The 13,310-nt window shown below is 40.8% G+C and overlaps 1 protein-coding gene across 1 annotated transcript in view; it reads left to right on the top strand.

The window, feature by feature from the left end:
• The first annotated feature begins 6,261 nt into the window (after positions 1 to 6,261).
• The window catches only part of UBLCP1 (ubiquitin like domain containing CTD phosphatase 1), a 23,713-nt gene continuing 16,664 nt past the window's right edge, over positions 6,262 to 13,310 (top strand). The window contains exons 1-2 of the mRNA XM_037729067.1: positions 6,262 to 6,898; positions 12,616 to 12,814. Of these exons, the coding sequence (XP_037584995.1) occupies positions 12,661 to 12,814 (154 nt within the window). The 5' untranslated portion in view covers positions 6,262 to 6,898; positions 12,616 to 12,660. The remainder of the gene's footprint in view (positions 6,899 to 12,615; positions 12,815 to 13,310) is intronic.

Below are 13,310 nucleotides of genomic sequence, written 5' to 3' on the forward strand. Positions count from 1 at the left end.
CTTTGAACTCCAGGACTTGCACGAGAGTCACCCTCCCTACCTGACAAACTGGGTTTTCAGACCTTTGGCCTTGGACTAGGAGTTACATCACCAGCTTCCCTGGTTCTTCAGCCTTGGGGCTTGGACCTCACCATACTACCAGCATCCCAGAGACTCCAGTTTGCAGATGGGCTGCCAAGGGATTTCTCACCCTCCACAATTATATGAGCCAATCCCTGTAATAAATCCCCTTACACTTCACTTGAACTAGTAGCATGTTATCACTAATAGACTGTTTTAAGTTATATTTACATAATTTAAATATAATGTAAATATAATATAATAATACCTAGAGCAACCACTACAAAATTTACTCAAAGAGATAAACTAAAAAAATTATACAAAGAGATACACTGCAGACAAATCAAAATGGAATTCTAAAACAATATTCAAGAAATAGATAGAAAAACAAGAAAAAATAGAAAAACTAAAAATAGGAGCCACAAACAGAAAACAAAACATAGGCTGGAAGACTTAAGTCTCAACAGATTACAAATTACCTTATAAACAAATGGTCTACTTTATTTCTAAAAGGTAAAACTTGGAAACAACTAAAATGCCCACTAAGTGAATGGTTAGACAAATTGTGGTAAATCTACACAGGGAATCCTACTCAGCCATAAAAAGAAATGAACTACTGATACACAAAATAGCTTGACTGGATCTCAAGGGCCTAATGATGAATGAAAAGGCTGATCTCCAAACGCTTATACTGTATGATTCCATTTACATGATATTCTTGAAATGACAAAATTATAGAGGTGGAAAACAGATTAGTGGCCAGCAATTAGGAGTGGTCAGAGGAATGGGGGTGGATGTGAGTACAAAGGGATAACACAAGTGTGGTGATGGAATAGTTCCTTGTGTTGATCATAGAGGTAATTACATGAATCTGCATGTGATAAAATGGCATAGAGCTATAAGTACACTCACAGCATGAATGTCAATTTTATGGTTTTGATGTACTATAGTTACATAAGATGTAATTCACTGGGAAAAACTGAGTGAAGGGTACACGTGACTTTTTGCAGAAGTTTATAATAATTTAAAATTATAAAGTAACAAATATTTATAAATATAATTATCATTTATAATAATTATAAAATCTTTATAATTATTTTTAAATCATTATAGATTCTCAAGAGAATCTACAGTTCTCTTGGGAATCTACAATGATCTAAAAATAGACTTTAAAAAGTCTCACAAAAGGCCGGGCATGGTGGCTCACACCTGTAATTCCCAGCACTTTGAGAGGCCAAGATGGGTGGATTATTTGGGTTCAGCAGGTTTGAGACCAGCCTGGGTAACATGGCAAAACTCTGTCTTTAGAAAAAACATACACGGAAAAAATTAGCTGGATATGGTAGCACGTACCTGTAGCCTAAGCTACCTGAAATGCTGATGTGGATCACCCAAGCCTGGGAGGTCAAAGCTGCAGCGAGCTTTAATGGTGCTGCTGTACGCCAGCCTGTGTAACAGAGCAAGATAAAAAAAAAATCACATAAACTATACATATGTGTGTATGAGTGTGTATAAAGTATAGAAAAGCAAGGATAGGCACTAAAAAGTTAGCAGAGTTATGAATATATCTGTGTTATTTGAATATTGTTTAAAAGAATGCCTTTATGAAATTCTCATATAAAAAAGAAACAAAAGTAATGTAAAAGCATTGTAAAAATTCAGATATACAGAAAAATACAAACAAGATGAAAATCACCTGTTCTATGATGCCCCAAAAGAAAATTTCATTAATTCACCTAACAAATATTTACTGAGTACATCCTACAGAGCTATGATCTATCACAATTTCAGTGTGCATTTCAGAACTTTCCTGTACCTCCAGAGTTATATACAAATTGTAATCATTCACTGATATGTATCGTTACATGCATAATATATACAGCTGGCCCTCTGGATCCACAGGTTTCAAAACTATACATCTAATCAATCTCAGGTTGAAAATATTAGGGGAAAAACCCAAAGATAATAGGACAACAATAAAAAATAATGGAAGTAAAAGCAATACAGTATACCAACTATTTACATAGAATTTCCATTGTATTAGATATTATAAGCAATTGAGAGGTAATTTAAAGAATATGTCAGGATGTGTATAGGTTATATGCAAATACTATGCTATTTTACATCAGGGACTTGAGCATCCTCAGATTCTGTTATTCATCAGGGGTTCTAAAACCAATGTCCTACCAATACCAGAGGACAACGGTTATATAATATGCTCTTATTACTTAACATTGATTATTCATTCATTTAGCACATATTTATTGAGCACCTACGTTAGCCAATATCATGCTAGGTTCTCAGAATAGAAAGGTGAATAAATTGTCTGTTTTTTTAACAAAATTTACTAATATGGTTTGGCTTTGTGTCCCCACTCAAATATCATCTCAAATTATAATCCCCATGTGTTGACGGAGGGATTTGGTGGGAGGTGATTTGATCATGGAGGTGGTTTCCTGCATGCTGCTCTCATGATAGCGAGGGAGCTCTCATGAGATCTGATGGTTTAAAAGTGGCAGTTCCCCCTGCACACGCATACTCTCTCTCTCCTGCTACCATGTAAAACATACCTTGCTTCCCCTTCACCTTCTGACATGATTGTAAGTTTCCTGAGGCCTCTCTAGCCCTGTGGAACTGTGAGTCAATTAAACTTCTTTTATTTATAAATTACCCAGACTCAGGTAGCATTTTTATAGCAGTGTAAACAAGGAATAATATGCTTATAATATATATAGTGGGAGAGAATGTCACTAAACAAATAATGGCTCTAAGAAACACACAATTACAGAGTATGTCAAGTTCAGACAACTGTAAACAGTGTTCTGAATACCATCTGCGAAAGGAAAGGGTGGTAGCTATGATGGCAAGATACCATGGCATGTTTATTATTGATGGAACGAGCCAGAAGAAAGAGGCTAAGTATATAAGGGCAAGAGAAGGGAATCCTGGATTTGTAGAAAGCTTCCTTAGAAGGAAGAAGCCAGAGACCAAGTAAAAGGGTAGGCTTCAAATAAAAGGGAACTGCCTCAACTGAAATAGAAGCAGAAGTGAGGATGACTGAAGATAAAGCTTAGTTTGTAGATTTATAGGTTTGAAGAGGAATTGCCAAAATATGGGACAATGTCATCTGCCTAGAGCAAAGATGTATATTGGAAGTTCTGAGGTTTTAAGAAAACAGGGTTTTTAGGTAATAGTTTAGTGAAAGCACACTGAATAGAGAAGGGCAGTAACTGGGCAGGCTTCATTAAGAACCTGTATTCTGTCATATGGGGCAGATTCTAAATATTTTCAGCTCCCTTATTGCAGGCAAGATAAAGGCAAGAGAGTAGGTGTTAGAAGGGAGAGATAAACTTCTAAAGGGAACTAAATTTTTAAAGAGGATTGTCTTCCAACTGGGAAGAGAGGGAAAACTTTATGAGGTGAGTAGATCTCAGCTAGACAAGAGAACACAATTGCTAGAGAAAGAAAATGGCCAGAGAGAGAAAAGGGGAGAAAAAAGTCTGGGGGAGATGGAGATAAAAGCCGAGTAGTGGTGGATTTCTGGCCTACGTGCAGGAATATCCTTTTGTCTTCCAAAGTAAATGTGGTCATAGTAATATTAATCGTTTATCACCTGATGTTGTGAAATTGTTTATATCATATGTATATATATATTTAGACTCTTAGGCCTGACCATCTATAGAGGAATTTCTAGACATCTTTAGCTGCTACAGGGCTGCATGAATGAAGGACAAGTATATTATCCTCCACACATTAGAAGAGAGGCTCCAGGGAGCAACAGGAGACAAAAGTTCTTTTATTTTTGAGACAGAGTCTTGCTCTGTCGCCCAGGCTGGAGTACAGTGGTGTGATCTTGGCTCACTGTAACCTCCACCTCCCAGGTTCAAGTGATTCTCATCCCTCAGCCTCCCGAGTAGCTAAGATTACAGGTGCGTGCCACCATGTCTAGCTAATTCTTGTATTTTTAGTAGAGATGGGGTTTCACCATGTTGACCAGGCTGGTCTCAAACTCCTGACCTCTAGTGATTTGCCTGCCTTGGCCTCCCAAAGTGCTGGGATTACAGGGGTGAGCCATTGCATCCAGCCAGTTCTTTTCTTTCTTTCTTTCTTTTTTTTTTTTTTTTTTTTTTTTTTTTTTNTTTTTAAAGACGGGGTTTCACCATGTCAGTCAGGCTGGTCTTGAACTCCCGACCTCAGGTGATCCACCCGCTTTGGCCTCCAAAGTGAAGCCAGTTCTTTTCTTATTGGCGACTGTGAGTTGCTGTGAGCCCTTTCCTGGGTCCATTTTGTCATTCCTAGATTTATCAAGAGTACAGGTCCTTTCGCCAAATGATAACTTTAAATCTACTCCAAGTCTTTTCTTAATGCTATTTTTGATTTCTTGAATATTTAGTTAAGTAGAAATGGACTTGGAGGAAGTGATAACTTTAAATCTACTCCAAGTCTTTTCTTACATTATTTCTAATCTCATGAATGTTTAGCCAAGTAGAAATGGACTTGGAGGAACTGAGATATGGGCGAAAGGTAACTTGAAGTCATTTATTAGATGGATTGTTTGTCCAAAACACTTTGCTACCCTAATTCTGAGAAATACTATTGTACAACACTTGGCAATTATTAAAGTACCTACACTCTACAAATACCTGACTTATCAGACCCCTTGTAACATGACTATGCTGCCATTAAAAACAAGAATCTCCATATGAATAGTGTTGGTTATGTCAAAATTAGTGAAGCTTAAAAATGTTTCACTTGACTTTGGTAATTAACAAAAACAAGCTTCTTTAAAGACAATAGTAAAAATATAAAGTGGCAAGCAGCTAGCTGGCAGGTGAACAAAGCCAGGAAAAAGAGACTGGGTTGAAACACTTTGTAATTATTCATTTTGGAGTTCAGCCCCTTGCCTTTTGATGGTCTTTTTGAATTGACTGCTAGCGTGTGATATTTTTTGACATAAATTCTTGTAATTTTAGGATTTCCTATTCTTTTAAAACACTTTTATTATTGATTGGTTAATACATAATAATTATACCTATTCATGTGGGTACATGTGATATTTTGATATATGCATATAATGTGTAATGATTAAATTGGGGTAAGTTGAATAGTCATCATCTCAAACATTTATCATTTGTGTTGAGAATATTCTAAACTTTGTTTTGAAATATATAATAAATTGATAACTATAATCACCCTTCTTGTGCTGTGGAATGCTACAACTTATTCCGTCTAACCATATTTGCACTCCTTTTAACTTCTCTTCATCTCCCTCTCCCTCCTATCCTTCCCAGCCTCTGGTAACCACAATTTTACTCTCTACCTCCACGGAGTGAACTTTTTTAGCTCCCACATATGAGTACCTAACTTCAGTGTAAGACCCAAAACTATGCAGCTATTCCAAGAAAACTATTTGAGAAAATGCTTGAAAATGTTGGTCTGAGCAGTTATTATTTTTTTTTAAATTAAGACCTTCCTTCTATTTTTTCATTGAAGAAAACGGCATATTTTTCTTTCTTTCTTTCTTTTCGACGGAGTTTCACTCTTGTTGCCCAGGCTGGAGTGCAATGGAACGATCTCGACTCACTGCAACCTCCGCCTCCCAGGTTCAAGAGATTCTCCTGACTCAGCCCCCCGAGTAGCTGGGATTACAGGCATGCGCCACCACGCCTGGCTAATTTTGTATTTTTAGTAGAGGTGGGGTTTCTCCATGTTGGTCAGGCTGGTCTTGAACTCCCGACCTCAGGTAATCCGCCCGCCTCGCCTTCCCAAAGTGCTGGGATTACAGGTGTGAGCCACCGCGCCTGGCAGAGGGCATACTTTTCAATGAAAAAATGTTCGAGATTTTTAAATGAGCAGATACTCATGCATTACTAGTGCAGCAAAAAATATCAAAAGGAGGGAAGAATATAAAAAGTAGTGTGTGCCTCTTAGCTAAAGAACTGTTAAGATACAAAACTTGGCTCTTGGCTGCCTTACCCTCGCTGCCAAGAAGGAAACATTAATTAGTTACATCGCCGTCGTGCGCATTGGAAGGTCGCTGTATGGAGCAGATGGGGACTGCTCTCCGAATTTGCATTCAAGTCTGACATTCTTTTGTCAGCCTTTGTGTAACCGGCTTTCCTTGCATTCAGAGGAAAGACGGGAGGTGCTGATGCGAGGATTGAGACGATTCGATACAGTATGGTAACCTCGATCGCAGCTCTCCTATGAGATTCTCTTCCTGGATTCTGAGTCACTTAAGGTTGCCCCTTCCCTTACCTGACCCTTTTCCGTTTCCCCTTAGATTGGAGATTCTCCTCAGATTCTATGTCTCTGAAATTATTAGTGTTGGTAGCCACTGGGGCCATGGAGTGGTCTCAATCTTAAGTTCTCAAAGATCACCTTTTAAACTTCATTGGGAACACGATACAGCCACACGAGTCCTAGCCCTGAATCTCACGAAGACCTCAATACACCTGGGGAAGCCAGCACACCGAATTCCGATGCTGCTAGAGATGTCACAAGCCGCAGCACCCATCCGCTCCGGGCCCACAGCAAGCACACGCGCAGAACAAGCGAGCGGCCACCCAGGGATCGGGGCCATCTGCACAGCGGTTACAGTCTCGGAAAGGCCTGGCTTCTTCGTGGCTTTGTGGAGATCCCTTACAGCAGCCATTAAGGACTGGCACCAGAAGAGATTCAAAGAAAGCAGCAGTGCGGTCCACAACATACTTCCGTTTCAGACCACCCACTTCCGGTTTGTCAGCCGGTTCCGGTCCCGCCCTTCACTTCCGCTCGCTCTCGGTCTCACGGCGGCCAGTTCCTGCGTCCGCTGCCGCTGCTTCTGCTGCGCTCTAGGTGAGGGGTTGCGGGGCACCTTGGCGCGCTGCTCGTGGAGACGCCGTTGGGGCTCGGGGACAGTGACTTTGCCGTCTGCGCGGCGTGGCTTGCACTGCGACGGGCTGGGGATAGTGTCTGTCCTAGTCCAACGCCCAGGCCCCTGGCCTCGGCCCCCGCGACTAAGCGGGCCGCTGTCCTTCCATCCGGCCTTCTTGCCTATTTCGAGGGTTTTTGGTGTCCCCGTGGGTTTTGCGTCCCCACACTTCATTACTCCGTCTTCTGGGGCTTGTCCATCTTTCCCCTCACCCTCCTTGTTGAAGACATCCCGGCCCTCTTGGTTCTGGAGTCTCCACGTGCCTCCTGATGCTGCCCTGAGCCAGTCAGTCAGCTCAGCCCCCGACACTGCACCACCTCGCAGTCGTTGCTGGCGTGCGGTTCTCGCCGAGAGTTCTTAGTGCTGCACGGTTCCCTTTTGCTGGGATTGTTGAAAGTTAACCTCCCATCACTTCCCAAAGTGGTGTACTTTTTACTGCTGTACTTCAAAGTTCCTTATTTGCCACTTTTTAGGTGTGTGGTCCGGGACAAGTTTAATTTCTTTTCAGGTTTCTCATTTGTATAATGAGGACAGCAGCTGTTGGTTCAGGATTGTGAAGATTCAATAGGATAATGAAATTGTTTAGCATGTTATTCCATCATGAACACCATGTTTCGCTTTATAGTTTACAAAGTGCTGTCACAGGTGTTAACTTCATGCCTTAACACTACTGTCCGGTGAATATTAATAGCTTCATCTTGTGGTTGAGAAGACTGAGCGAGAGGTAGATTGACTAGGCAAAGTCAAGACAGTATGTTAGACAGAACTCCAACCTAAACAGCTATTCTTGACTCTAGGTTGACCATATATGTGTTCTTTGCTTGCTTGTTTGGGTTTGATTGCCAACTTCTCTCCTCCCAACACCACAAATCATTTTTCAGTTTATAAATCTGATGGGATCTGAAATGATTCAAAATACTAGAATTGTGTGAGAAAGGAGGTTAAATGTGAAAGCAGAATAGCTCATGCATTTATATCACACCGCTTCATTGATGTGAATGTCTTAATGATGATGAAATAAGATTCAGTAACTTTTAAACAAATCTTAAGACTTATACATTTACATTTTTTATGGTGCTTGTTTTGTTTTGCTTGGTTCTGAAGGCATTTGCCAACTTGGAATTTCCACTTGAGGGATAGGTGCTTCATAACTTTTTTTTTTTTTTTTTTTTTTTTTTGAGTCGGAGTTTCGCTCTTGTTACCCAGGCTGGAGTGCAATGGCGCTATCTCGGCTCACCGCAACCTCCGCCTCCTGGGTTCAGGCAATTCTCCTGCCCCAGCCTCCTGAGTCGCTGGGATTACAGGCACGCGCCACCATGCCCAGCTAATTTTTTGTATTTTTAATAGAGACGGGGTTTCACCATGTTGATCAGGATGGTCTCGATCTCTTGACCTCGTGATCCACCCGCCTCGGCCTCCCACAGTGCTGGGATTACAGGCTTGAGCCACCGCGCCCGGCCAGGTGCTTCATAACTTTTAAAATGCTGCTTTATTAAGCATATAGAGCCATCTGGCACTTTTTTTTTTTAAGGATGAAAATATTGAAGAGCGTGGAGCCCTGGCTTTCAAATTTGAGCATGCATCAGAGGTGAGGAGGATGGACCTTGTTAAAACACAGATTCCTAGGTCCCTTCTCGCCACTCCTGATTACATTTCTACCAAATTACCAAGTGAGGTAAATGCTGTTGATTGGTCACACTTTGAAAACCACTGGTCTAGAAGAGCAATGACTTGTTCAGGGTCACCTGGAACTCAGATGATCTCACTCCAAACTCTGCACTGCTACTTATCACAATATATGGGATATTAGTTCTGGTTGCCTTTCTAGCTCTTTTAGAAATCATTTTTATTCTTACATCTTACAGAAAATATTTAAACTGTATTTCATTTTAACTAAAAAGGTCCATTTGTCTTTTTATTGAGGATTATAACATTTGTTATAGTTCTGTCTAAAATGGAATACATTACCCTAAATTCACACACTTGCTATACATTTTCAGTGTAACAGGTTGTAAACATTAAATATATGTTTATATTGCATATTTGTATTCATATGAGTAAATATAAATATTAATTTATAGTGCTGTCTTCTAATTGGCCTGTTAGTATGAGACACTGTTTCCAAATCATTTTTGGATGTTAAGATTAAAAATTTGCCTTCTTTCTTGCAGTTGGTCCTAATAGTTGCATGAAGAGTGCAATCAGATGTTTGATCAAATAAGTGAAAGCATTGGAAATACCAATACTTTGAGATTAGAAAATTGAGTTCTTTCACCTGTGGGAGTAATGAGTTTATGAAAAGTAGGAAACTTTATGCAGGAAGAGACATATGTTTGGTTATTTATGTGAGTGGCAGCCACTGTATAATCTTGTGTGCTTAGATCTGTACCCGTGGGTTTTGTATGTACTGATTGATATGGTTTGGCTGTGTCTCCACCAAAATCTTAACTTGAATTATATCTCCCAGAATTCCCACTTGTGGGCAGGACCCAGGGGGAGGTAGTTGAATCATGAAGTCTAGTCTTTCTAGAGCTGTTCTTGTAATAGTGAATAACTCTCACGATATCTGGTGGGTTTATCAGGGGTTTCTGCCTTTGCTTCTTCCTCATTCTGTCTTGCCACTGTCATGTAAGAAGTGCCTTTCACCTTCCACCATGATTCTGAGGCCTCCCTAGCCATTGTGAAACTGTAAGTCCAATTAAACCTCTTTTTCTTCCCAGTCTCAGGTATGTCTTTATCAGCAGCATGAAAACAGATTAATACAGTAAATTGGTACCAGTAGAGTGGGGCATTGCTGAAAAGATACCCGAAAATGTGGAAGCAACTTTGGAACTGGGCAACAGGCAGAGGTTGGAACAGTTTGGAGGCCTCAGAAGAGGACAGGAAAGTGTGGGAAAGTTTGGAACTTCCTAGAGGCTTGTTGAATGGTTTTGCCCAAAATTCTGATAGTGATATGGACAATAAGGTCCAGGCTGAGCTGTTCTCAGATGGAGATGAGGAACTTTTTGACAACTGGAGTAAAAGTGACTCTTGTTATGTTTTAGCAAAGGTACTGGTGACATTTTGCCCCTGTCCTAGAGATTTGTGGAACTTTGAACTTGAGAAAGGTGATTTAGGGTATCTAGTGGAAGAAATTTCTAAGCAGCAAGGCATTCAAGAGGTGATTTGAGCACTGTTAAATGCATTCAGTTTTATAAGGGAAGCAGAGCATAGAAGTTTGGAGAATTTGCTGCCTGACTATGCGACAGGAAAAAAAAAACATTTTCTGGGGAGAAACTCAAGCTGGCTGCAGAAATATGCGTAAGTAGCAAGGAGCCTAATGTTAATCCCCAAGACCATTGGGAAAATGTCTTCAGGCCATGTCAGACACCTTGATGGCAGCCCCTCCCATCATAGGCCCCGAGGCCCAGAAGGAAACAGTGGTTTCGTGGGCTGGGTCCAGGGTCCCCATGCTGTGTGCAGCACAGGGACTTGGTGCTCTGTGTCCCAGCAGCTCCAGCCATGGCTGTAAGGGGCCAACATCTCACGGCTTGGGCTGTGGCTTCAGAGGGTGGAAGCCTCAAGCCTTGGTAGCTTCCTTGGGTACATAGCCTTGATATCGAGCCACGGGTACATAGAAGTCAAGAATTGAGGTTTGGGAACCTGGGCCTAGATTTCAGAAGATGTATGGAATCACCTGGACGCCTTGGCAAAAGTTTGCTGCAGGGGCAGGGCCCTCATGGATAACCTCTGCCAGGGCAGTGTGGAAGGGAAATGTGGGGTCAGAGCCCCTACACAGAGTCCCTACTGGGGCACTGCCTAGTGGAGCTGTGAGAAGAGGGCCACCATCCTCCAGACCCCAGAATGGCAGATCCACTGGCACCTTGTGCCGTGCGCCTGGAAAAACTGCAGACAGTCAATGCCAGCCCATGAAAGCAGCTGGGAGGGAGGCTGTATCTTGCAAAACCACAGGGGTGGAGCTGCCTAAGGCAGTAAGAACCCACCTCTTGCATCAGTGTGACCTGTATATGAGACTTGGAGTCAAAGGAGATCATTTTGGAGCTTTAAAATTTGACTGTCCCTCTGGATTTCGGACTTGCACGGGCCCTGTAACTCCTTTGTTTTGGCCAATTTCTCTCATTTGGAACAGCTGTATTTACCCAATACCTGTACCCACATTGTATCTAGGAAGTAACTAGCTTGCTTTTGATTTCACAGGCCCATAGGTGGAAGGGACTTGCTTTGTCTCAGATAAGACTTTGGACTGTGGACTTTTGGATTAATGCTGAAATGAGTTAAGATTTTGGGGGACTGTTGGGAAGGCACGATTAGTTTTGAAATTTGAGGACATGAGATTTGGAGGGGCCAGGGGTGGAATGATATGGTTTGGCTGTGTGCCCACCAAAATCTCAACTTGAATTATATCTCCCATAATTCCCACATGTTGTGAGAGGGACCCAGGGGGAGGTAATTGAATCATGGGGTCCAGTCTTTCCCATGCTATTCTTGTGATAGTAACTCTCATGAGATCTGATGGGTTTATCAGGGGTTTCTGCTTTTGCTTCTTCCTCATTCTCTCTTGCCACTGCTATATGTAAGAAGTGCCTTTCACCTTCTGCCATGATTCTGAGGCTTCTCCAGCCGTTAACGGAACTGTAATGTCCAATTAAACCTCTTTTTCTTCCCAGTCTTGGGTATGTCTTTATCAGCAGTGTGAAAACAAACTAATACACTGATCTTTGATACCTTAACTCTTATATGTCCAGCTGAAGAGAGGCAGTTGTGTAGGGCAAGAAACACAAGATTTAGTAGGAAGACCTGTTTTCTAACTAGCTATGTGTCTATGTGAAGATTATATACCCTCTCAAAACTCCTGTTTTCCTTAATTGTAAAAGGGGGGAAACTTATCAAATTACTTTCTCTAATAAGATTGTTTAATTTCATTCATAAAATATGAAACAGTGGCTATTTACTGTTTATTTGGCACAGTGCCTGAAACATAGTAAGTTTTCAGTTTAAAAAGATTTTTGTGTAACCAACACTTAATTTATGTAGTGTTTACTAGGTGTCACCCAAATGTTAACTAATTTAATCCTCATAAGAGCCCTAAGAAGTAGGTAGTATCATCATCCCTGTTTTACAGATGAGGAAACCTAGGCACTGAGAGTCAAGTACCTTCTCAAAGTCAGATAACTAAGTGGAAGAGAGCTGGGATCTGAACCCAGGTCATCTGGCTCTAGAGTCTATGTTCTTAACTACACCACACTACCTTTCAAATGTTAAATGAATGTGGATAGTCTGTCATGGAAGAACTTGCCTGTAGCATAAACTTGACCAAATACAGCAGGAGGAGTAGATAGCTCATAATTGCACATTTCCAGTTGAACAGTGAGAGAGTATTAGAAAGTAGTAACTCTAAGCAAAAAATTAGGAGTGTGGGGGAATTTAGCTTTGAGTCCTAGTATCTTTTGGTGTTCTGGTAGCACTCCTGTACGGACAAAAGTTCTGTCTAACATTTAGTAGGAAGACCTGTTTTCTAACTAGCTATGTGTCTATGTGAAGATTATATACCCTCTCAAAACTCTAAGACAAACTTAAAAGTTTGTCTTCAATGTACAGTATCTATTTTAACTTACTCACTTTTTGTCTTCCTTTCCAGGTTTTTTTTTTTTTTCTGAAGGACAGCTGCTTCCTCATATGTTTCAAGAATGGCTCTCCCTATCATTGTAAAATGGGGTGGACAGGAGTATTCAGTGACCACACTTTCAGAAGATGATACTGTACTCGATCTCAAACAGTTTCTCAAGACCCTTACAGGAGTGCTTCCAGAACGCCAAAAGTTACTTGGACTCAAAGTTAAAGGTAATTCTCCCCCCACTTCAGATTTTTTGCATTGAATTTTTAGTATTATGAATTTTAATAGTCGTTTTAAATATAATTGTTTAATAATTTATACTTGCTATTTGTTGTTTAATACGTCCTTCTCTTTGGAGATTTCTTTAGCAGAAGTATTCTTAAAATTGTTTTAGTGGTAAAAGTAAAAATATTAAAGTGTACTCAAAAATACCATGATTATTAAGATTACTTTTGATGTTTTAGACAGTTGGTATTTGCTTGTGAAACCTTTGGCACAGAAGTCCCAGATGAAACTCATTTATTTTCTGACATCTACCTTTTAGAACGGTGTTTTCATTGTACCGTGGGCCTTGTACTCTTCCCAGATTATCTTTTCTGTTTCTTTTTTTTTTTTTTTTTTTTTGACGGAGTTTCTCTCTTTTTACCCAGGCCTGAATGCCAGGGGTCTATCTCAGCTCACTGCTACCTCCGCCTCCTGGGTTTAAGTGATTCTCCTGCCTCA

This window comes from Cebus imitator, unplaced genomic scaffold, assembly GCF_001604975.1.
Source record: "Cebus imitator isolate Cc_AM_T3 unplaced genomic scaffold, Cebus_imitator-1.0 Scaffold291, whole genome shotgun sequence".
Classification (NCBI taxonomy): domain Eukaryota; kingdom Metazoa; phylum Chordata; class Mammalia; order Primates; family Cebidae; genus Cebus; species Cebus imitator.